Genomic DNA, 25629 nt, shown 5'->3' on the forward strand with positions numbered 1-25629 from the left:
AATCTACCATTCCAGTGTTTTACTTGCTATATTGTATTTACTTCGCCACCTTGGCCTTTTTTTTGTGCCTTTACCTCCCTTATCTCACCTCACTTGCTCACATTGTATATAGACTTATTTTTCAACTGTATTATTGACTGTATGTTTGTTTTTACTCCATGTGTAACTCTGTGTTGTTGTATGTGTCAAACTGCTTTGCTTTATCTTGGCCAGGTGGCAATTGTAAATGAGAACTTGTTCTCAACTTGCCTACCTGGTTAAATATTTAATGGTAGAACAAAAATCTATTAATCCATTTTGAATTCCGGCTGTAACACAACAAAATGTGGAATAAGTCAAGGGGTATGAATACTTTCTGAAGGCATTGTAACTATTACGTTAACTAAGAACTACTAGACCTGACTGTCTCTGGATGGGTTGTTCCTCTGCTCTGGGTTGGGGGTGTAGAACATGCTGGAAGCCTCCACAGGAGACTGAGTGTAGTCCGACTCAGAGGTCCCCTCCTCCTGGACACACAAGGTCAAGGGTTTAACACTGAGTGTGTAACATTTTAACTAATATCATCTGATGATTATGTTCTCTATGGGGTGCAGAGTTGAGTTTTTGCTTCTCTCATCTAACCTCCCTTTGTCCTGAGCCCTCCCACACTCCACATGTCATATTGAAGGAGCGGTTCACTGTGTGGAAATCTGCATCCTCTTCACTCTCACTCTGGACACCTGTATAGAAAGATGAGATACTGAGACAGAAGATAGATATGTTCCTATCCTACTATGCTTCTGAGCATAAGGACAGTATAGCATGCTTATCAGCTGCATCACCTGCAAAGCTTTTGAAGATCTGCTCCAGCTCAGAGCTGCTTTCGAGGGCCTCAGCTGCAGCTTTCTGTGGCTTTGAGGCAGGGTCTGGAGCGGACCTGTAGCCGTTGTCACTGCGCCCCAGGGGGTCCTGTCTGGGTGGTTCCACCACTCGCCCAAACCCCTGTCTGTCCTCCATCTCCTCACTGTCACTGCTGGCAGGGGGGCCCACAGCCACCCCCAGACGCCCCCGGGTCATCCTGGCCACCAACTCTGACACCTCACCTATGAGAGGATGAGGAATTTTGGAGGAAGTTGGGGTCAGAACTGTAATAAATGTAAAGATGGTGTTCTGTGAACTGTAACTTGGGTATAATGCATGTACACTGAACAAAAATATAAAAAACAATTTCAAAGATTTTACAGAGTTAGTTCATAAGGAAATCAGTTAATTGAAAAATTAATTAGGACCTAATCTATGGATTCCACCTGGCTGGGAATATAGATATGAATCTGTTGGTCATAGATAACTTTTAAAGTTAGGGGTGTGGATCAGAAAATCATATAGTGGGGTGACCACCATTTATCGTACACGTGTATTCAGAGCATTACAACATGCTGGTTCGTGGTGACATGTCTGGTGAGTATGCAGGCCATGAAAGAACTGGGACATTTTCAGTGTCCAGGACTTGTGTACAGACCCTTGTGACATGGGGCTGTGCACTATCATGCTGAAACATGAGGTGATGGTGGTGGATGAATGGCACAACAATGGGCCTCAGTATCGCCACAGTAGCTCTGTGCATTCTAATTGCCATCAATAAAATGCAATTGTGTTAGTTGTCCGTAGCTTATGCCTGCCCATACCATAACCCCACCATGGGAGCACTCTGTTCACAATTTTGACATCAGCAAACCCCTCGCCCACATGACACCATACATGCCGTCTACTCAGTACAGTTGAAACAGTTGTGCCCCCACAGTTGAAACCAGGATTCATTTGTGAAGCGTACACTTCTCCAGCGTGCCAGTGGCCATCGAAGGTGAGCATTTTCCCAATTAGTTGGTTACGACGCCGAACTGCAGTCAGGTCAAGGACGACAAGGATTTGCCCTCTTAGTTGGATACGACGCCGAACTGCAGTCAGGTCAAGGACGACAAGGCGAGGACGACGAGCGGGCAGGTGAGCTTCCCTGAGACGGTTTCTGACAGTTTGTGCAGAAAGTATTTGGTTGAGCAAACCCAGCTTTATCAGCTGTCCGAGTGGCTGGTCTCAGACGATCCCATAGGTGACGTAGCCAGATGGAGGTCCTGGGCTGTGTAGAGTGGCTTTATCTTGTCCCCAGCACAAGTTGCACCTGTGTAATGATCATGCTGTTTAATCAGCTTCTTGATATGCCACACCTGTCAGGTGGATGGATTATCTTGGCAAAGGAGAAATGCTCACTAACAGGGATGTAAACAAATTTGTGCACAAAATTTGAGAGAAATATGCTTTTTGTACGCATGGACAATTTATGGGTTCTTATTTCAGCTCATGAAACCAACACATTACATGTTGTGTTTATATTTTTGTTCAGTGTATAATATAGTGAAATCTCACTGGTCCATTTGGCCTTGGCTGGGAGCTCAGGCTGTCTGGGACTGTCCTCAAGAGATTCTGTCCCCTCAGAAGACAGACAGAGCCTGGGATGGGGCAGAGGGAGCAGGTTGTCAAAAACACGCAAACAAAATGTAAAGCGATGTGTCACCAAATCCTAGTCATTTTTTAAACAGAAAATGTTGCTCAAAGGTATACTGTTGTAGCTAATTGTAGGGTATTGGTGTTGCAATTATTGTACATTTTGGGTTAGATTTGCACAATTGTCCCCACCATACAGTTTGACTAAATGAGGCCACTGCGAGTTTTATATCCCACACTTACTTTCTACCGTATGCATATGGATTTAGAGCAGAGAACAGTGCTGCCTTTGTCAGTGTTCTGTACCTGTCAGTGAGTTCCTGTCTGTCCACTGACTGCTGCTTTGTCTCTGCCTGCGGACCTCGTCTCACTGTCTCTCTGGAGCCTCCATCTCTACCTACCTACCAGACAGACAGCAGTCACTCACTCAGTCACAACAGAACCTGGGAAGAGCTATATTTGTGACAAACTGTACTATGGGAATATATTCTTCATCCAATCATGGCACTTTTGTGAGACTCAGAGTTGCAGTTGTGTGTGTGTGTGTGTGTAACACCAGAGGTTGCAATTTGTGGTGGTGTGCTACCTGCTGCTGCCTTCTGGGGCATAGGTTGACAAAGCTGTCCTCCGGAGCCGAGCTATAGTGGCTCATCTCCTCGCCCTCGCTGCCGGTTCCCTCCGAAGTAGTGCACTCCAAAGTAGGGTACTCCTCCGAAGGGCACTCCAGAGTAGTGCACTCCAGATTAGGGTATTCCTCTGCAGGATACTCCCTCTGCCATGCGGCCAGCTCCTCAGCGCTGAGCGGCATGGACTCTCCTCCCTTCAGTAGCTGGGCCTCCAGTCTCTTGGCCGAGGGGTGGACACCATGTGGTAGGAGACGGTATTGTGAAGGAGGCCCCACTGCGCGGGACATGTAACTACACACCGACCCAGAGAGAGTGGATGAGAGGGAGGTGGAGGCTGAGGAGGAGATGTGGGGGGTCTGAGCATCTTTTCCCTCTGCCCCTCCGTCCACCTCGTCGACCGCCCCCCGCTCCTGTCGAGAACGGCCTGTTTCCACGGTGGCCAGGTTGCACTCGGACTGCTGCAACAGTACCTGGGAGACCTTGAGGTTGAGGACGATGGAGCTGATGTGCTCCGAGAGCTTTCCAGACACTGGGCGCTCTGGCTGAACAGCCCTCTCCTTCATAATTGTCCGCTCCTCTTCTTCCTCCTCCTCCTCTGTTACAGTGCTGGAGTCAGACTCTTCTTCTTGGGTGTTGTAGGGTTCCGATGGCACAACAGAGCACAGGCGCCAGTCATCCAGGGGCAGGATGTCCCTAAAAGAGATGTCACGGTGGAATATGGGCTGTTCAGAGTCTGTTGTCATTCCTCCTTCTCCCCTCTCTGTCTCGTTCTCTCTGTCCAGCAGTTTGTCCAGTTCGCTGAGCTGGTCCTGGATCTCCCTGTCCACTGTAGTGTCCATGGAACTGCCTAAAGAACCTTCCTGTGGGTCAGTGTAGGCAGTAGGCCTGAGGTCTGAGAAAGAGGGGAAAAGACATGGATAAAACCCTTTTTTAAAATGTTTATATTGTTCAGGGTGTTTTGTATGTGCTCTGTTCACCACCAGCACCTGCAGGCTCCTTAACTGGGGCGGACTCTGGACTCCAGCCTGCAGGCCTGAGCCCTCCTCCTATGTCTGTGTACAGCCCACTCCTCCTCCGTGCCCCTACTTGGGACAGCTCCTACCACACACACACACACACACACACACACACACAGAGGTCATAATAACAAATCCATGTGAGGCTGCTGCCACTATTACGACACCAACCATTGCTTATGTTGGCGGAGTGCCTAGGCTGCAGTCTATACCTTCATGTCTTGGCGCAGTGTATAGCGCAAGTCCTGCAGGCTGTGTGTACGGTCCTCGGGGCGGGGCTGCAGGCCCACCCTGACCAGGGCGTAGTAAGGCTGGGGCACACTGGAATCTGTAGCCAGGGCCTGGCCCGACTCTACAGTCTGCCTGATCCAACGAGGGTCCACCGGGCCCCACGGCACTGTGTCTACGGAAGAACACACACACACCAAGGTCACACAAATATTCACACTGCTGCAGTGGACAACAGATGGAGTAGCTACCTGTATAGAGCTCCTGGATGAGGGCACATAGGCTGTAGAGGTCAGCCTTCCCTGTGCAGGGTCTCCGTCTGATCACCTCAGGGGCGGCCCAGTTGTACAGGCCTGGGGGCAGGGGCAGGTGAGCCGAGGGTCTGCGGTGACTATTGTCACTGGGAGAAGAACAGGACATACAGACCAATACTCATTACTTACCACCCTTATGGAATAATGTTCAGTATTTCATTGCAGGCGCATGGACTACAACAACATTTGTTTAGGAAAAAGAAAGACCTAGTAGTGCAAGTTTCCTTTTCTTCCTACCTGGGCACCATGAAGCCGAGGCCGGAGAGTTTGGCCACGCCAGGGTGTGTGAGGAGGATGCTGTGGGAGGAAAGAGCTCGCAACACCAGGGCCCGACTGTGCAGGTAGAGCAGAGCCTCACACACCTGCAGCACCACCAACAGCATGGTCTCAGCACGCAGCACTGGAAACTCAGCACGCTGGTGAGGTGCACAAATACATTTATTAAATTGAATGAATTACAAAAGTACAAAACACAGATAAATGTTGAAAGTGTGTCTATGTGTGGTGGGGATTACCCTCTGATGCAGCAAGTTGTGCAGAGAGCCCACGTGGACCCGTTCAAACACCAGACGGACTCTCATCAAGTCACTGGACATGCTCACTGCCATCAGCTGCAGCAGGTATGGATGGAACAGCTGGCTACAAACACAGTCACACAGCAGTTACTGGGTTATGCTGTATATCCATAAACAGCATCAATAGCACTGAAATGACAGGTGTACTTTATGTTAAAGACTATCATTTGGAGAAACATTTAAGAACTCAACGCAGCAGTCATTTAAGTTATTTAAAGAGTTCAAAGAGTGTCATCGTCTTCTCACTTGCAGTACTCCAGCTCAATGAGCATCAGGTCAAGGTAGGCCTCTTGGCTGCCTCCTTGTGGAGAGATGGACTGCAGCTCCTTCACAGTTATCCTGCAGCCCTTCCAGCTGTAACTGACAGATGGAACAACCAGTTTAGAGAAAAAAACATCTAAATCGGTAGCTTCTTATTTGATGCAATCCCATAGGAGTTATATAAGACGTGGTTCCAGTCCTCAGTAGTCTTACTTGGTCATGGTAATGAAGGCGCCACAGGAGAAGGAGAGGAGGGGTTCGTCGTCCGCCTGCCCCAACTCACTGTCCCCAATCACAGGCAGGGAGGCCAGAAGGCCCAACGGATATCCAGGTTTATCTATACACAACTGAGCCCAGCAAGAAAACAGTCACTCACTCTCATCCAGAAACAAAATACTGCCATTCCAAAATATATACCACACTATATGCAATTTAGCAGATGCTTTTATCCAAATAAACTCATACTTACATACATACATACATACATACATACATACATACATACATACATACATACATACATACATACATAGATAGTATAATGATATAGGGAAAAATCCTAATATGATGTGGGCACATGATGCAACTTATTTTGGTTTTCATCAACTTCACCGTTTTAGGCAAATACCTTTCCAAAGCCAAAACATTGAACTGTGTCACAGGCAGAGGACTTGGTAATCTTTCTGTTGAGGTGCAGGTCAGAGCCACTGCAACATGGGAGAAATGTTAACATACAGATTTTAAGAAAACAAACCCCCCCAAAAATGGGCAGTATTAATGTAGGATCCCCCGGCTACTCACCCGGACTTGAGGAGCTCCAGTAGAGAGGGGGAGCGCAGCAGAGTCTTGGAAGAGGTGGGGGTCCGGCACAACTCCCTGGGCTGGGGGGACTGAGACAGGCTGTGCATGTGGTTCACACAGCTCTTCAGGAACTTAAGCATCTTGATGACAAAGAGGGAGTGAGAGATTAGTAGTGTATACAGTATGTATCTGATCATTGTATCTGTGAGCACCAACCCTGGCGCTGTGCTCCTGAGCCCCAGCCTCAGCCCAGTCTTGGGGGCTCCTGCCTTTGTGGTCGTGGAGCCTTAGGTCCCCCCCTGCGTCTAGCAGGCCGCTCAGCAGCCAGGGGTTACAGGCGAACACAGCAGCGTGGACAGGGGTGCTCCTGTCCTCACAGCGACTACACAGGAAAATAGGTCACCAAAACATGCTGCACTAAAAGGCTTACACATCTTCGAAGTATTTATTGTATGTCTAAAAAGAGAGGAGACATGAATGTGTGAATGACTTGTCAATCTTACTGGTTGGGGTCAGCTCCAAATTGCAGAAGAAGCTCAGTGACACTTGCCAGGCCCAGGAGAGATGCACAGAACAGAGGTGTCTGGCCCAAGTGATTGACACAGTCCACATCCACACCTATAGCACAGCATCAGAACAGCTTTCAATTGATTCACTTCATAAGGTAGCCACTTAGTCATAACTGTCAAGCTCACTGGGTAGGTGCTAGTAGGTAGTGATCATATGAACCAGAATTTGGCTTTACAGGAGAAGTCAGAGGGGTTGGGTTAAATGCGGAAGACATTTCAGTTGTACAACTGACTAGGCATCCCCTTTCCGCAGCCATTGAACTCGTCATGTACCAGCTTAATAATGTCAAGATACATTCGTTACTCACAAATTATGAAGTTATGAGTAGCAACTATCATAATTTACTGCCATCACAGCCAGTATGTACTTCCAAAAAAGTTCTAAATAAGAATGTACAATCCACTGAAAAAAAATGCCTATAGTGCACCTCCAATGTAAATCGCTCACATCATTGATCCCGGATAGCACTAACCTTACTGCCATGCACAGGTCGGAACTATACAACACATCAATACATTGAATGTGCCAGAGGCATTTTTTTCTGTTTCATGTAACATTATTTTTTATTGGAATTTCACCATTTTCACCCATATTAAGAGATACAACAACAGAGACAAAGCAACAAAAAAAACAGCACTCACTTACACATACCTGCGTATGTATATATACGTACGTATGTGTGTATATATACACACACACACACACACACACTCACACAACCATTTTCCTCTTCCCGCTCGGCGCTTCTCTCACCCCATCCCCGCATCTCTCAATACATACATTTTTTAAACAAACTTACAAACAGAAATTAAACAAAAAAGCTCAGTTTAAACCAAGAAGTTAGGTTCCACACATGGAACGTACAGTGTAGTTCTGAAATACATAGATCCGCACCATTCTAAGAGAATCCTTGCAGCATAATAGCTGATACCTCAGGTTCTAGGTAATTTAGATAAGGTTCCCATACTTTGTAGAACTGGTCTGTTTTAGAATGCAATGTACATGTCAGATATTCCAGAGGCACCCATTCAAATAGTATCTTATGCCAATCTTTAATAGAAGGAACCTTATCACTAATCCACTGTAAAAGGATGTTTTTCCTCGCTGCGAAGGTATGGATGTTGTAAAGCCTCCTCTTACCCACAGAAGTAACATGCCTACTAGGGAGACCCAACAGTAAAGAAACTGGGTCCAATTCTAGATCAACCCCTAGAATCTTTTCAATTTCTTGCAGAACACCAGACCAGTATCTTTGTATTTTGGTACATGACCATAAACAATGTGTTAGGGTGCCTGTATCAGTTTTGCATTTAAGACGCTGAGGAGAAGAGGAAGTGGGGCTAAAAGCATGTCTGCGATTTGGGGATATATGCAATCTGTGTATTATTCTTAATTGGATTGCTCTAGTACGATTACATTTAGATATTGTTTTGCATATCTCCAGATGTCCTCCCACATCTCTTCGTCAATAGTAACAGACAATTCTTTCTCCCACACTTGTTTCACCCTCTGTGTGTTGACCGCAGAAAAGGACCTTAAAGCATCATAAAGCAGACATGTTCCTTTGTGGGAAAAAAAGCATTCTTTCAATGACAGACATATCAGGGTTACCAATTAAGGTGGTGCTCTTCAGAATATAATGTCTTACTTGTAGGAAGCGGAAAAGGTCCTGCTTTGGGAGTCGATATTTCTCGAACATCTGCTCAAATGACAATAAAATCTTAACAGCAAATAAGTCATTTAGTCTGCATATGCCCTTATTAAGCCAAAAGTTAAAGCCAGCATCCAGCAATCCTGGACTAAGATCTGGGTTGTTAAGAATTGGGGTAAGAGCAGAGGTTAGTTTGGACCTTCCCAGGAAGCGTTGAACTGACCTCCATACTTTGAGTGTGTTAAGTGTAATGGGATTATTGCAGTGATCTTCTACAGACTTGAAACTTCTGAAAAATAAGATCCTGTAAGGGGTATTTTGAAAGAGAAGTCTCAATGTCTAACCAAATAGAGGAGCCATCATTTGTGATCCAGTCAGAAATATAACATAGGTGGGCACACCACTGATAGAACCTGATATTGGGCAGCCCATAGAACTTGGCAGCTGCAATATTGCCATCTTAAGTCTTGGCTTGCTTTTACTCCATATAAAAGGAACTTAGCCATCCATTTACATCCTATTACCTTATTGGAGAGTAATACTGGGATCATTTGGATTGGGTAAAGTAGTCTAGGTAAAATGTTCATTTTCAAGAGGGATATCCTACCCAACCAAGAAAATCAGGAGAGAGTTCCAGCGCTCCAGATCCTGTCTTATTGTATCAAACAAGGGAACAAAATTGGCTTTGTACATTTGCTGGAATTTAGGAGTTACAAATATACCCAGATACATGAAACCTGAGGGAGACCATTTAAAAGGGAAGGGGGGAGAAGTATTAGGTACAGAGTGTAGGTTACCAAGTGGCATAGACTCTGATTTAGTTAAATTAATCTTGTAGCCTGAGAATTCGCTGAATAATTCAATAATATTAATAAGAGATGTATTTGAAGTCTCAGAACTAGAGATGAATATCAGGACATCATCAGCATACAAGCTTATTTTATGGTGAACATCACCAATGAGCAGCCCCTGTATAGCAGGCAGCCCTGATGGCCTCGGCCAGTGGTTCCATAACGAGTGCAAATAGGAGAGGGGACAAAGAACAGCCCTGTCTGGTACCTCTGTATATAGAGAAGCTATTTGACCGTAGCCCATTAGTAAGGACAGCAGCCTGAGGATCCTCATATAAAACTTTCACCCATTTTATAAAGTTGTCCCCTAAACCAAATTTATTTAGAGCAAAGAATAGGTAAGACCACTCAACACGATCAAATGCTTTCTCAGCATCTAGGGAGAGCACAAGACCATCCATAGCACTTTGTTGGTAGGCTTGAATTACATTAAGAAGCCGCCTGACATTGTTGCATGACTTACGGCCCTTAATGAAGCCAGTTTGGTCTCCTTTCACAATTAATGGCAGTGAGTCCTCTAATCTTGTGGCTAGAATTTTAGAAAGCAATTTTCTATCCACATTCAGAAGGGAAATTGGTCTGTATGAGGAACAAGACTGGACATTTTCCCTTTTTGAGAATAAGTGATATGTTGGCTTCTCTCAGCGTTTGAGGGAGCTGGTCATTTGAAAATGAGTGGTTAAACATATCACGCAATGGCTCAAGGATCAAGCCATGGAACTCTTTATAGAACTCACTACAAAACCCGTCTGGTCCTGGGGCCTTACCATTTTGCAAATTCTTAATTGCGAACATTATCTCTTCCTCTGTAATAGGGGCATTAAGGAGAGGCCTCTGTTCTTCGGAGATAGTAGGGAGCTCAATCTTAGAAAATAAGTTCTCCATTAATTTGGGTGCATCATTTGGCAGTTCTGAGGCATAAAGGTTTGCATAAAATTTCTTAAGTCGTTTATCAATTTATTTTCATATAAATGATTGCCATCAGAATTGGTAATAGAAGCAATTGACTCAGAGTCAGCTCTCTTTTTAGCTAGGTATGCCAAGTACTTTCCTGGCTTATTGCCACGTTCATATAGCTTTTGCCTGACAAATCTCATTTTCTTTTCAGTGTCCTGTGTTAGGAGAGAGTCCAACGTTGATCTAAAGACTGATATTTTTTTTAATAGGGCAGGAGTGGGAGTTTTAATATAGTCCTTCTCTTTAGTTCCTAATTCACCCTCTAACGGTTTTTGCTTTTCACGCTTTTTCCGTCTCTTAGTGGCTGTGTATGACATAATCTGACCCCTGGCATACGCTTTACAGGTTTCCCAAAGGAGCGAGGGGTTATCTGTAGATTGAGAGTTAATAGAGAAAAATGCTTTAAACTCTGTAATAAAATACGATGTGAATGTATGGTCTTTAAGAATGGTTGTATTCAACCTCCAATGTCTTGACCGATTGAGTTATGTCCAGGATCACCTCAGCATGATCAGATATGACTATGCTTCTTATCCTAGCGGATAAAACAGACTGCAAAGACATCCTGGGCATAAAAAAGTAATATATTCTAGTCTGTCATCCATGAGGTGCAGAGAAAAAAGTGAACTCTCTGTTGGAGGGATGAAAAGTTCTCCAGACATCCGCATACCCCAGATCATCACAAACAGCTTTAAGTGTCTTAGCTTGAGGAGAGAGTGAAGCTATACCGCTGGGAAACCTATCAATAAGGGGGTTCAACAAACAATTAAAATCTCCTCGAACCACTGCAGTGTCTGAGTTTAATTCTGAAAAGTCTAGAAATAACTTAGTGAGGAAATCAGGGGGGTGGGCAGGGAGGAAGTAAATATTCATTATGGAAATGTTCTGCCCTTGTAAAGTACCATTAATTATAACAAAGCGACCAAATTTATCTTTCACACAATTCAAGACCTTAAGTGGTAAGTTATTTTTCACAAGAATTGCTACACCTCTAATTCTGGATGTAAATGATGAGAAAAACACTTGACCAAACTCCACTTGTTGTAATTTCAGGTGCTCCTTATCATCCAAATGAGTTTCTTGCAACAGGGCAATATCAATATTTTATTTTTTCAAAAAAGACAGTACCTTCTTCCTTTTAATGGGGTTATGGCTGCCTCTAATGTTCCATGTACATAAACACAGTCTGTTACCTGCCATTGCACCTTGACCATTCAATATCCAGACTGAATCCTACTGTAAAAGTGGGGTGGTACCTTTTTCCATGTGTTGAACTCTTCTACTATCTCATCGAGCATAAACAAAACGATATGAACCCTTAACTCGAACTATACTAAACCCAAAAATTAAAACATGTAAAGATCCAAAAGGGGGTTTTCCCACAAGCTAACATGCAGGGGATTTCAACTTTCCAATGTAGACTCTTAAGTCCGTAATGCCACTCAATAGCCTCATCCTTTATATACACTGCTCAAAAAAATAAAGGGAACACTAAAATAACACATCCTAGATCTGAATGAATGAAATATTCTTATTAAATACTTTTTTCTTTACATAGTTGAATGTGCTGACAACAAAATCACACATAAATTATCAATGGAAATCAAATTGATCAACTCATGGAGGTCTGGATTTGGAGTCACACTCAAAATTAAAGTGGAAAACCACACTACAGGCTGATCCAACTTTGATGTAATGTCTATAAAACAAGTCAAAATGAGGCTCAGTAGTGTGTGTGGCCTCCACGTGCCTGTATGACCTCCATAAAACGCCTGGGCATGCTCCTGATGAGGTGGCGGATGGTCTCCTGAGGGATCTCCTCCCAGACCTGGACTAAAGCATCCACCAACTCCTGGACAGTCTGTGGTGCAACGTGGTGTTGGTGGATGGAGCGAGACATGATGTCCCATATGTGCTCAATTGGATTCAGGTCTGGGGAACGGGCGGTCCATAGCATCAATGCCTTCCTCTTGCAGGAACTGCTGACACACTCCAGCCACATGAGGTCTAGCATTGTCTTGCATTAGGAGGAACCCAGTGCCAGCATATGGTCTCACAAGGGGTCTGAGGATCTCATCTCGGTACCTAATGGCAGTCAGGCTACCTCTGGCGAGCACATGGAGGGCTGTGCGGCCCCCCAAAGAAATGCCACCCCACACCATGACTGACCCACCGCCAAACCGGTCATGCTGGAGGATGTTGCAGGCAGCAGAACGTTCTCCACGGCGTCTCCAGACTCTGTCACGTCTGTCACATGTGCTCAGTGTGAACCTGCTTTCATCTGTGAAGAGCACAGGGCGCCAGTGGCGAATTTGCCAATCTTGGTGTTCTCTGGCAAATGCCAAACGTCCTGCACGGTGTTGGGTTGTAAGCACAACCCCCACCTGTGGACGTCGGGCCCTCATACCACCCTCATGGAGTCTGTTTCTGACCGTTTGAGCAGACACATGCACATTTGTGGCCTGCAGGAGGTCATTTTGCAGGGCTCTGGCAGTGCTTCTCCTTGCACAAAGGCGGAGGTAGCGGTCCTGCTGCTGGGTTGTTGCCCTCCTACGGCCTCCTCCACGTCTCCTGATGTACTGGCCTGTCTCCTGGTAGCGCCTCCATGCTCTGGACACTACGCTGACAGACACAGCAAACCTTCTTGCCACAGCTCGCATTGATGTGCCATCCTGGATGAGCTGCACTACCTGAGCCACTTGTGTGGGTTGTAGACTCCGTCTCATGCTACCACTAGAGTGAAAGCACCGCCAGCATTCAAAAGTGACCAAAACATCAGCCAAGAAGCATAGGAACTGAGAAGTGGTCTGTGGGCACCACCTGCAGAACCACTCCTTTATTGGGGGTGTCTTGCTAATTGCCTATAATTTCCACCTGTTGTCTATTCCATTTGCACAACAGCATGTGAAATTTATTGTCAATTAGTGTTGCTTCCTAAGTGGACAGTTTGATTTCACAGAAGTGTGATTGACTTGGAGTTACATTGTGTTGTTTAAGTGTTCCCTTTATTTTTTTGAGCAGTGTATATGGAAATGAAAATCAATAGAAGAAGATTGAGGCTCTTCCACCTAGAACCAAGCCTGGGCACCAATATGGATTCACACACATCTCAGCCTGAGCTATAGCGGCAGTTACTTTAGCAAAAAAAATAATAAAGATACGAATATTACTGAACCGGAGTACGTGAGAACTCACACCACTGTTTCATGATCAGATTCAACTAAAAATAAAAAAGTTATCCAATGCTGCGGAGGTGCAGCTTAAAGTTATTTACCTGAGAGAGTCAATAAACGCAGCAGCCTCTTCAGGTGTGTAGAGTTTTTTTTAGGCGATCCGTTGACCATAACCTTCAATGTGGCCGGGTACAGCAGTGCGTAGTCCATCTTCATTCGAGTCGAGCCTTCGCCTCATCAAATGCTTTGCGTCTTCGTACAACCGCTGTGGAATAATCATTGAAGAATGAGACCTTTGGACCTTTACGTTGACTACCATCAGAGACTATTTTTCTAGCTGCATCCATGATGCACTGCTTTTGTCTGTGAAGTTGTGGAACTTTATAACCACTGGCCGTGGGCGCTGGTTGGGACTGGGTATCGGTGCTTGAGAGCGATGGGCCCTGTCCAGCTTCACACGACCAGCCTTAGTGTCCATTTGTAGGTAGCCAGGGATCCATTCCTCAAAAAAGAATTACTGAGCGTGTCCCTTCAGAATTTTCCGGGAGTCCCACAACACGAGTATTGCATCTGCGTCCTCGATTATCCAAGTCGTCAATGTGCTCCGCAATTTCGCGCACCTGTTTCTCAAGTGCATTTATCTTAGTGTCCATAGAAGTAATTGAAGTTTCCACTGTAGCAATTCTTCCTTCCCCCTCATCAACACATTTCACAACCCTCTGTAGTTCAGCTGAATGGCCTGCTATTGCTTCCAAGACCGTTCTTATCTTAACATCGATCACTTTAGTAATGTTATCAGTCATCTTTTGAATCACCAGGTCCATTGTGCCTGGACCCGCAATGGTATTAGCTTCGCTAACGTTAGCTAGCTCCTCCTGCACATCTACAGGGGTGGTGGTTTTGGTCGAGTTCTTAGTAGTTCTGTTGGGCATGTCTGAGATTTGAGAAATAGCCGTCAAAACTATTTATAGGATAACTTATTTAGCCAATTCTACCACTTTTTCAAGCTAGGAGATGAATGGAAAAATATAAATTTACGAATGCCACTGGAGCTCGCTGAAACAGTGTTCTCTCTATGGCGCCATTTTGTTCCCCGTAACCTTTTATTTAAACCTTTTTTGGAAGTACACATTGGCCGTGACGGCAGTAAATGACAATAGTTGCTAATTGAATGTCCATATTTTGTGAGAAATAAACATATGTGGACATTATTAAGCTTTAAAACCTGCTGAATGGCAAATTGAAGGCTGCTTCCTGGGCTTACTTTTTTTATTTATTTAACCAGGTAGGCCAGTTGAGAACAAGTTCTCATTTACGTGCCAAGATAAAGCAAAGCAGTGCGGCAAAAACAGAGTTACACATGGGATAAACAAACGTACAGTCAATAACACAATATAAAAATATATGTACAGTGTGCAAGTGTAGAAGAGTAGGGAAGTAAGGCAATAAATAGGCCATAGTGGCAACATAATTACAATTTAGCATTAACACTGGGGTGATAGGTGTGCAGATGATGATGTGCAAGTAGAGATACTGGGGTGCAAAATATATATATTTTTAAATATATATGGGATGAGGTAGTTGGGTGTGCTATTTACAGATGGGCTGTGTACAGGTACAGTGATCAGTAAGCTGCTCAGACAGCTGATGCTTAAAGTTAGTGAGGGAGATAAAAGTCTCCAGCTTCAGTGATTTTTGCAATTCGTTCCAGTCATTGGTAGCAGAGAACTGGAAGGCGGCCAAAGGAGGTGTTGGCTTTGGGGATGACCAGTGAAATATACCTGCTGGAGCGTGTGCTACGGGTGGGTTTTGCTATGGTGACCAGTGAGTTGAGATAAGGTGGGGCTTTACCTAGCAGAGTATTATAGATGACCTGGAGCCAGTGGGTTTGCCGATGAATATGTAGTGAGGGCCAGCCAACGAGAGCATACAGGTTGCAGTGGTGGGTGATGGTGACAAAATGGATGGCACTGTGATAGCAAATTGGATGTAGTCTGAGGAGGCAATTTTGTAAATGCCATCGCCGAAGTCAAGGATCGGTAGGATAGTCAGTTTTATGAGGGTATGTTGAGCAGCATGAGTGAAGTAGGCTTTGTTGGGAGATAGGAAGCTGATTCTAGATTTATATTTGGATTGGAGATGCTTCATGTGAGTCTGGAAGGAGGGTTTACAGTCTAACCAGACACCTAGGTATGTAGTTATCCACATATTCTAAGTCAGAACCGTCCAGAGTAGTGATGCTTTTCGGGCGGGCAGCAATCGGTTGAAGAGCATGCACTTAGTTTTACTTGCATTTAAGAGCAGTTGGAGGCCACAGAAGGAGTGTTGTATGGCATTGAAGCTTGTCTGGAGGTTTGTTAACAGTGTCCAAGGAAGGGCCAGATATATATAGAATGGTGTCCTCTGCGTAGAGGTGGATCAGAGAATCACCAGCAGCAAGAGCGACGTCATTGATATATACAGAGAAAAGCTTCGGCCCGAGAATTGAAGCCTGTGGCACCCCCATAGAGACTGCCAGACAACAGGCCCTCTGATTTGACACACTGAACTCTATCTGAGAAGTAGTTGGTGAACCAGGCGAGGCAGTCATTTGAGAAACCAAGGCTATTGAGTCTGCCGATAAGAATGTGGTGATTGACAGTCGAAAGCCTTGGCCAGGTCGATGAAGATGGCTGAACAGTACTGTCTTTTATCGACCAGCGGCTATGATATTGTTTAGGACCTTGAGCGTGGCTGAGGTGCACCCATGACCAGCTCGGAAACCAGATTGCATAGTGGAGAAGGTACGGTGGGATTCGAAATGGTCAGTGAGCTGTTAATTAACTTGGCTTTCGAAGATTTTAGAAAGGCATGGCAGGATGGATATAAACTCAGCAAAAAAAGAAACGTCCTCTCACTGTCAACTGCATTTACTTTCAGCAAACTTAACATGTGTAAATATTTGTATGAACATAATAAGATTCAACAACTACGACATTAACAGAACAAGTTCCACAGACATGTGGGGCGGCAAGTTAACCCACTGTTCCTAGGCCATCAACAGCCTTGAAAATAAGAATGTCATTGAACAAGCATGGGAAACCGTGTTTAAACCCTTTACAGTGAAGTTATTTGGATTTTTACTTATTATCTTTGAAAGACAGGGTCCTGAAAAAGGGACGTTTCTTTTTTTTGCTGAGTTTAGGTCTATAACAGTTTGGGTCTAGAGTGTCACCCCCTTTGAAGAGGGGGATGACCGCGGGAGCTTTCTAATCTTTGGGGATCTCAAACGATACGAAAGAGAGGTTGAACAGGCTAGTAATAGGGGTTGCAACAATTGCGGTGGATCATTTTAGAAAGAGAGGGTCCAGATTGTCTAGTCCAGCTGATTTGCAGGGATCCAGATTTTGCAGCTCTTTCAGAACATCAGCTACCTGGATTTGGGTGAAGGAGAAGGGGGGGGGGCTTGGCAAGTTGTTGTGGGGGTGCAAAGCTGTTGGTCGGGGTAGCCAGTAGAAAAGCATGGCCAGCATGGCCATAGACAGATGCTTATTTGTAATTCTCGTTTATCTTAGATTTATCAGTGGTGACAGTGTTTCCTAGCCTCAGTGCAGTGGGCAGCTGGGAGGAGGTACTGTTATTCTCCATGGACTTTACAGTGTCCCAAACCTTTTGGAATTAGTGCCAATTTCTGGTTGAAAAAGCCAACCTTAGCTTTCCTAACTGACTGTGTATATTGGTTCCTGACTTCCCTGAAAAGTTGTATATCGCGGGGGCTATTCGATGCGAATGCAGTAGGCCACAGGATGTTTTTGTGCTGGTCAAGGCCAGTCAAGTCTGGGGTGAACTGTTCTTAGTTCTACATTTTTTGAATGGGGCATTCTTATTTAAGATGGTGAGGAAAGCACTTTTAAAGAGGAACTAGGCATCCTCTACTGACGGAAGGTGGTTAATATCCTTCCAGGATACCTGGGTCAGGTCGATTAGAAAGGCCTGCTCGCTGAAGTGATTTAAGGAGCGTTTGACAGTGATGAGGGGTGGTCGTTTGACCGTGGACCCATTACGGACGCAGGCAATGCGGCAGTGATCGCTGAGATCCTGGTTGAAGACAGTAGAGATGTATTTAGAGGGCAGGAACTAGGCATCCTCTAGGAGGATGATATCTATGAGGGTGCCCGTGTTTACGGATTTGGGAGTGTACCTGGTAGGTTCTTAGATCATTTGTGCTTAAAGGATATTCACCATGTCAACGTCTCCTAACTAAAGCCAGATTCTGGTTCAGGGATCATCCATATAACGTTACAGTCTATGGTAGGGGTGAACAATGTTTATTCATGCAACATTACTGTTGTGTTATAGTTGTTTTACCTTTCTGGAGCAGCTTCTCCATCTTGTGCAGATTTTTCTCCAGGGTGTACCTATGCAACTGAGCAGGTAGGCCTCCATTCTTCACGATCCCCAATCGCACTGGGCAGGGAACAGGCAAAGCAGCCATCCTGCTCCATTCACTGCCACGGAGTTCCAACTACCAACGGAGGTCGCTGCAGTAAAAACTGCCGAATGTCAGTTAGTTGGCTAGCAAGCTAGCTAACACATTAGCTGTCTAGCTAGCTAATTAACGACCAATGACAACCAGTTAGCCAACTATGGGTTCGTCGATATATTTAGTAGTTAAAATTGTTAAGTTTTACGTGTTTAGTAGGAAATTAATATAAACTTAATTAGTGAAAAGGAGTTGTTTACCGAATTCGTAGTAACTAGTTAGCTGATCATCAGACTATGCGCGAGCGTCGAATCTGTCACAGTAAATTGGGCATCACGAGCCGACCAACTAAAAATCATTTAGGGAACAAAAATATTGTTAACGTTACGGAGCTTGTGTGCTAAAGTGGAAATGCCATAGTAGAAAAGCAGATCACAAGCATATGACACGTATCTGTTAGTTTAGCTACCACAAGAGCCTTGCATGTTTACATATGGTGGTCCTTAGTGCCAAGAAGACAAAAACCTAAACGTGCACTGAGTTTCACAAACTCAGTGCACGTTTTGTTTTTTGTCATATTACGACATAGCGGATTCAAATAATCAACTAATCATCTAGTTTTGATCATTTGAATCAGCTGTGTACAGTAGTAGTGTTTGGGTAGAAAACAAACCGTTCACCCCTTGGGTTCCCGAGGACAGTTTGGAAAGCTGGTTTAAAGGCAACCAACCAGATTTGTGGAAACTATTTTACAGATATGTCAATGATTGCCATTTTCATTATTGCTTTGCAGCATTACAGTTAAGTAAATTAATGTTTTTGAAATGTAGGCAGCCAATTACAATAAATTGTCAAATGTACTGTACTATTCTCACATCTCCTTATATGGTGTATTGGCGATCGCACAATTTAATCTGCGTTCCTCCACCTACTGTGCAGGATGGAAACAGGATTCCCAAAAATGGAACAAAATACCTAAACTTAAATATGTTAACGAAATCAAACAACTTTTCTGTTAAAAAATAAATAAAACAGTTCTTACATTTATTTTCCTGGGTTGTGGGTTTACAGTAATTGACAACACGGTGTAATGTAATGACGTGTGTGGGTGGGTGGCGCTAGTAAACACATTTTGGAGGGATTCATGAAAATGGCTCCAGCTATGTACTTGGAAATTGGTTTCCTCATCGCTAGCTAGTAGCTAGCTTCAGCAGAAGTAAAACTTGGCTTGCTGAGGAGGTAAGAGGAAAAAATAGTTAAATGAAACTATTTTCGGAGCTACGCATTTACATGGAAGAGTTAGAAACGGGTTTAATGTATCAAACAAAGTAACGCCAAGTGGCTTGCTAGCTGTTGAAGTTGTCTACCTGTGTCAATCTCATTCAGGTCGCTGAAACGATAAGCGAAAGATGCAGAGGGATGTTTCGAGCTATGCCATTGCGCCGTCTGTCAAAGTGAAACTCCTCAATGCTGGGTTTCTTTCTGCTGCAGACCTGTGTGACTTGCGACCTCTCCAACTCAGCAAAGGTAGCCAACAAGTCACTGTTATTGATTTTGTCATTACAGTAGTAGGTGATAATACAGTTACAGGCCATAAACCGGGTGAAATGCATTACACCTAAATAACCCATATGTATTATTGTCAATATGTGGTACCAGCTAACTTTATTTTACAATGCCTCTCACAGTCCATTATATTTCTACCCTTCAAGCTTGTCCTCTTCATCAACCTCTCCATCCCTGTTGTTGTAGAGGCCTGCATCTCCCAGGAGGAGGCAGTAGAGGTGCTGCAGGCTGTGAGGTGTGAGCCTGGCCAGGAGAGAGCAGCAGCAGGCAGGCTGACAGCCCTGGAGCTTCTGGGGAGAGAGCAGGAGCTGGGCACTATAGTCACTTTCTGCTCAGCACTGGATATGGCCCTGGGAGGGGGCATGCCAGTGGGAAAGACCACTGAGGTCTGCGGGGCGCCTGGGGTGGGAAAGACCCAGCTCTGGTAAGCACTGGTACCTCTGTGTGGAAGAGTTACTCAACATACTCATCTGTTTGCTATAATGTAGTAATAGCACAATAACTCTGTGTCCCTCAGTATCCAGTTGTCAGTAGATGCGCAGATCCCTGTGTGTTTTGGGGGGTTGGGAGGCAAGTCTCTGTACATAGACACAGAGGGCAGCTTCCTGGTCCAGAGGGCTGTGGACCTAGCGCAGGCAGCTGTGGATCACTGTGGGCTTCTAGCAGAGGATTCAGGTAACTAAGTAGGACAGAACAAAAGCAATCACCCATCATATAGGATTACTTATAACTGATTTGTGAAGCATCTATTTAGTGCTTATAAAGACTTCAAAATATTGAATGCATTTATTACATTGGTATTGCTACGTTGTCATACACATGTAACATTTATACTAGTCTATGAAGAAAATTGTTTACTGATGAGAGTATTTTGTAAATGCTGTCGTGTCTTTGGCTATGCCGGATTAAGTGATATGACATGCTATTCTATAAAATAATTTCTCCGTAATTAATATCACCTGATTGAGCTAATCATGTAAATGTAATTAACTAGAGTCGGGCACCACAAAATAATATTTATAGAGCTGTTATCTTCCGAATAAACTCTTAAAGACCTAGTAATATTTTACATCAATAGCAGTCAATATTAATCCTCGTCTTAATTCAGTCTCATCTGAAAGTTGTAAATTCTTGGTTATCTGCACGAACCCTGGCTAACAATTTGAATCAGCCATACAAACTTGGGTTTAATGATTTATTTACTAAATACCTAACTAATCACACAGAATTACACATACACATAATTAAATCATAACTTGATTACAAATTACGTCATAAAGGAAAACGTCCCTAGCGGGCAGAACAGATATGACAGCTTGTTACACAAAGGAAAGGGGCTGGGTTTGAGTGAAAGAGCGGAAGACTGAGGGACACAGGGAGAAGCTATGCTATCGTAAATACAGTATCTGATGCATTCTAAATTACCGCCCATTTGGAAAAGGAAAATGCAATAAATATTTACTCTGAGCTGCGCTTCGGTAGGTTGGTGGTAGATGGAAGGACGTGTTGCCCAACTGAGTCCTTTGAAGAATGTCTCTGGTTGTCAATTGGATACGTTGTAATAACTTGGATACGTTGTAGTCATTGGGTGATAGACGGGATACTCTGTCTGCTCCTTCCTAACCCTCGTTTGCATCTGCTGTTGCTAACTCAACGGCTAGGAGGTATCACTTCTGTAGTGAATAAGAGTTCAAAGTTCATACCATTCGCAACCAAAGCTCACGCTGATGTTGGCTTCATTTTGTAGTTATTATCTGAACCATTCTGACATAGGACCGTCGTCCTCAAGTCCTCAGGAACAAGAAGTTATATTGTCGTCAAGGGCTTATATAGGAAGGGAGAGGAGGGTGTGTTTGAAAAGTTTTATAGCCCATGCCCCTTCACAGGGAACATTGAGCAGAGCCATATCTTATGAAGACCCAAATCTCACATTTTAGAAGTTAAAATCACATTTCATCCCATCACGAAAAATGTCATATTCAAACATTTAAATTGAACAACAATTCCATGTGAATCCGATAACTCTGATGTGTAGACTTTCCACTGTAGAGTTTGTCATCTTATCATTGATGAGAATGTCTCAGATGACAACCGAACTGACATCATATTCATTAAGTACCACCGCATATGTTCAATTGTTCGGATTACCAGAATATAGTTAATTTCCCCCCACCTACTGATGTTCCCAGAATCTCTATGTTAACCAAGGGTTTTATAAATGTAACCTCAGTAGGGTAGAGAGAGGAAAAAGAGGGGAAGAGATATTTTTATGACTGTCATAAACCTACCATACCCCCCAGGCCAACGTCATGACAATACTCACATATTGTGATCAACAGTACTGGTGCATGCATTAACAACACTAGAGAAAAAAAGGGTTATGTCTTAGATTCAAGCCTATTGGAGACATTTTGTAGTTTACTGTCTGCTGTATTCTATCTTTTTCCCTTTTCCAGAACAGCAGGAAGCCTTGAAGGGGTTCACTGTGGAAACAATCCTCTCCAATTTATTCCTTGTCCGTTGCCATGACTACGTGGAGCTGTTGGCAGAGACATACCTCCTGCCTGACTTCCTGGCTCAGCACCCTGGGGTACCAATCCCCACCAATACGTCACTGATCCTAAAACAGCCAACCAATCAAATCCAAAGGGGTTATTTCTACAACCTCCATGTTGGGTTGGGCTCTGTTCCGAGTCAAAGGAATTTCTTAACTGAAATGCTCATAGAAAATGTTGACGGCTAGATTTACGGATTGGCTGGAGCAAAATAGCAAAACAAAAAATGAGAAACATTGAAACCTCAAAGACAGCATTAATAAAATACTTAGCAGAAACCATGTTCCAATGTAAATCTGCAACTCATTTGCTTGTGGCTTTTGGATGGTAATTTGGGCACCTTTGTTAATCCAATCCAGGTCCGGCTGGTGGTGATTGACAGCATTGCCTTCTCGTTTCGCCATGACTTTGAGGACCTCTCCCAGAGGACCCGCCTCTTGAACGGCCTCGCCCAGCGGCTCATCCAGATGGCCACCAATCACAACGTTGCGGTATGACCTGTGACACTTGTCCATTTAGCCTAGTGTCAAAGACCCCAGATGTTGCCTCACCAATAGGGTTGCAAAATTCTGTGAATTCTAAATTCCCTGTTTTTTCTCCAACCGGGATTTTGGGAAAACCAGGAAATGTATTGAAAGTTCCTGGAATTTTGCAACCCTACTCACCAACGTGCACTAATTTCTTATCTGTCCTCTCTTAACCCTTCTTTTTATCTGATGACAATTATTTTCATTACTCATCGAAAAGGGAAACCACAACTATAGAGTCCAGTGATAACCACAGGCTCTATAAAGGGAGGATATCTGCCCGCTCCCTCTTGCAAACTACTATAATGTATAGTACAGTGCTGTAACTCTGAGCCCTCCTTTCAAGCCCAACAGAAACCAGGCTTGCCAGACTTGCATTGTCTTTCTCTTTCCTTACTCAGTATTTACCGTCCATGTCTGGTCCCAATCCAACCATGTTGCATCTAGACTAAGCGCTCTCATTCCAAGAGATCAAATCAAATTTCAAATTTATTTCAAATCAAATGTATTTATATAGCCCTTCGTACATCAGCTGATATCTCAATTTGATTTGATTTTGATAAAATGTCTCTTATAAGTGCAATGCTGATTAAGCAGCCAGGTAGATTGAGGTCTAAATGGGACATCTGCTCTGTGCCAGAATGGCGCTGGTCAGTATTTCTTTTAAATCAGCAAAGAGTTCTCTTAAGGTACATGGAGCAAAAAAAAATTGTTCTAGTCATTTGTTGCTTATTTGCACTCAGGAACAACCTGTACCAATTTGGATCCCTACAGGGGCTTGTTTAATGTTCCTTTTCAAAAGTGGCAACTTTATATTAGTAAATTCTATAAACAAGGGATAAGTGTTGATTTGAAAATAGTATTGTTGACAAACTGCATTCAACATAACAATCTTCCAGTTGAATGAGGGAAAGCTCAGTTTGTTTTGAAAGTGTATTATAAAAGTTTGGTTACTAGCCAGCTACATTTTTGAGTTTGGATCACGCGACACTGGTTGGCATCAGTTGCTTGGACTGCTACAATCATTTCAGTGATCCTGTCAGGTTTAAGGAGCTAGCCTAGCTGCCTATCAAGCTAGCCTAGCTGCCTATCAAGCTAGCCTAGCTGCCTATCAAGCTAGCCTAGCTGCCTATCAAGCTAGCTGCTAGCCGCCTATCAAGCTAGCTGCTAGCCGCCTATCAAGCTAGCTGCTAGCCGCCTATCAAGCTAGCTGCTAGCCGCCTATCAAGCTAGCTGCTAGCCAAGCTAGCCTAGCTGCTAGCCAAGCTAGCCTAGCTGCTAGCCTAGCAGTGGGGACATTGACTGGTTGTCCGCTCAAGAGGAAGTTTCTCACTGTAACTAGTGTCTGTATTCTGGTTCAGGTTATTAATCAACCTACCAGGGTGTTTACAAACACTACAGGAAGAAGATCATCCACATGTATTAATCACATCTATACAAATACTGTATAACTTTGTTCTAAAGCTGTATCCGTACCCATTTGGATGCAGTGATCACAATATAGTGGCAATATCCAGGAAAGCCAAAGTTCCCAAAGCTGGGTCTAAATACTGTAATATTGCTGTGACTCTTATGTGGATGATGAATATTTGTTGGTCTGATGTGATTTAATAAGGGGCATCCAGATTCCGCACTTGAGGAATTTATGCAATTGCTTCTTCCAATTATTGATAAACATGCACCTGTTAAGAAACTGACTTTTATAACTGTTGGATTGATTGAGACTTAACAGACTTTCAGCATACTTCTAGAGAAGGGCACTCTATGTACTGCTCTCACACAAATGACTGATGAAAGGTTGGAATAAATGTATACTAAGAAGATTGAGGGAGCTGTACTGTTAGATTTCAGTGGAGTTTTTGATATATTTGACCATAACCTGTTGTTGAGGAAATGTGTAATAGCTTTTCAACCTCTGTCACATAGTGGATTCAGAGCTATCTATCTAATACAACTCAAAGGGTTTTCTTTAATGGAAGCTTCTCTAATGTCAAACATGTAAAGTGTGGTGTACTGCAGGGCAGCTCTCTGGGCCCTCTAATATTTTATATTTTTACCAATGATCTGCCATTGGCATTAAACAAAGCATGCATGTCTATGTATGCTGATGATTCAACAATGTACACATCAGCTAATAAAGTCAGTGAAACCCTTAACAAAGAGTTGGTCTTTTTTGGAATGGGTGGCCAGTAATAAACTGGTCCTGAACATCTCTAAAACTAAGAGCATTGTATTTGGTACAAATCATTTTAGATCTCAGCTGAATCTGGTAATGAATGGTGTGGCTGTTGAACAAGTTGAGGAGACTGACTTATCTGGTGTTACCTTACATCAACATATAGATTCAATGGTTATGTAGATGGATGAGAGGACTCTGCTTTTTTTGACACCATCCTCCAGATGGATTATTGTCCAGTCATATGGTCAAGTGCTGCAAAGAAAGGTCTTGTTAAGCTGCAGCTGGCCCAGAACAAAGTCTTGCTCTTCATTGTAATCAGAGGGCTAATATTAATACTATGCACACCAGTCTCTCTTGGTTAAGAGTTGAGGAAAGACAGACTGCGTCACTTGTTTTTATAAGAAACATTTGTTTTCATATTCAACTCGCACCCAGCACTGATACTCACACTTATGACACCAGGGGTCTTTTAACAGTACCCAGGTCCACAACAGATTCAAGGAAACGTACAGTATTATACTGAGCCATGAATGCATGAAACTACCATATTTTATTCAGCGCAAGTGAACAGCAAACCTTGTTTCACAAAACCAATAAAGCAACACCAAGGCGCAATGCCTCTCCCCAATGCGACCTACTTGTGTTTTAATTTATTTTATTTTTTTACCTTTTAACTAGGTAAGTCAGTTAAGGACACATTCTTATTTTTAATGATGGCCTAGGAACAGTGCCTCTGCCTTATTCAGGAGCAGAACAACATATTTTTTTCCCCCTTGTCAGCTTGGGGATTCAATCTTGCAACCTTTCGGTTACTAGTCCAACGCTCTAACCACTAGGCT

General features: G+C 43.7%; 2 protein-coding genes across 8 annotated transcripts in view; one reads left to right on the forward strand and one right to left on the reverse strand.

Annotated features, from left to right (window-relative positions):
* tex14 (testis expressed 14, intercellular bridge forming factor) overlaps window positions 1-19069 on the reverse strand; it is a 37932-nt gene extending 18863 nt beyond the window's left edge. For 2 of the 7 annotated variants that reach the window (XR_016483636.1, XM_090186268.1), the window contains exons 1-20: window positions 19006-19069; window positions 18224-18311; window positions 17849-18021; window positions 6803-6917; window positions 6516-6681; window positions 6300-6439; window positions 6127-6205; window positions 5712-5845; window positions 5484-5597; window positions 5178-5301; window positions 4900-5078; window positions 4600-4748; window positions 4333-4523; window positions 4091-4202; window positions 3065-3996; window positions 2785-2879; window positions 2401-2483; window positions 822-1082; window positions 622-719; window positions 399-506 (exon numbers count right to left, since the gene is read on the reverse strand). Coding sequence is in view for 4 of the 7 variants with exons in the window: in XM_090186268.1 (XP_090042394.1) it covers window positions 399-506; window positions 622-719; window positions 822-1082; window positions 2401-2483; window positions 2785-2879; window positions 3065-3996; window positions 4091-4202; window positions 4333-4523; window positions 4600-4748; window positions 4900-5078; window positions 5178-5301; window positions 5484-5597; window positions 5712-5845; window positions 6127-6205; window positions 6300-6439; window positions 6516-6681; window positions 6803-6917; window positions 17849-17975 (3207 nt within the window). In the remaining 3 variants the exon portion in view is untranslated. Of the gene's footprint in view, window positions 1-398; window positions 507-621; window positions 720-821; window positions 1083-2400; window positions 2484-2784; window positions 2880-3064; window positions 3997-4090; window positions 4203-4332; window positions 4524-4599; window positions 4749-4899; window positions 5079-5177; window positions 5302-5483; window positions 5598-5711; window positions 5846-6126; window positions 6206-6299; window positions 6440-6515; window positions 6682-6802; window positions 6918-17848; window positions 18460-19005 lie in introns of those variants that run through there. The other 5 variants (XM_090186269.1, XM_090186267.1, XR_016483637.1 and 2 more) reach the window with 3 other exon arrangements.
* Window positions 18852-25629, forward strand: part of rad51c (RAD51 paralog C) — a 30114-nt gene continuing 23336 nt past the window's right edge. Inside the window, exons 1-6 of the mRNA XM_021617941.3 lie at window positions 18852-19202; window positions 19350-19490; window positions 19716-19953; window positions 20047-20204; window positions 21986-22119; window positions 22444-22575. Coding sequence (XP_021473616.3) covers window positions 19373-19490; window positions 19716-19953; window positions 20047-20204; window positions 21986-22119; window positions 22444-22575 — 780 coding nt within the window. The 5' untranslated portion in view covers window positions 18852-19202; window positions 19350-19372. The remainder of the gene's footprint in view (window positions 19203-19349; window positions 19491-19715; window positions 19954-20046; window positions 20205-21985; window positions 22120-22443; window positions 22576-25629) is intronic.

Source organism: Oncorhynchus mykiss, chromosome 10 (genome assembly GCF_057628025.1).
Source record: "Oncorhynchus mykiss isolate SJ-2025 chromosome 10, ASM5762802v1, whole genome shotgun sequence".
NCBI classification, from domain to species: domain Eukaryota; kingdom Metazoa; phylum Chordata; class Actinopteri; order Salmoniformes; family Salmonidae; genus Oncorhynchus; species Oncorhynchus mykiss.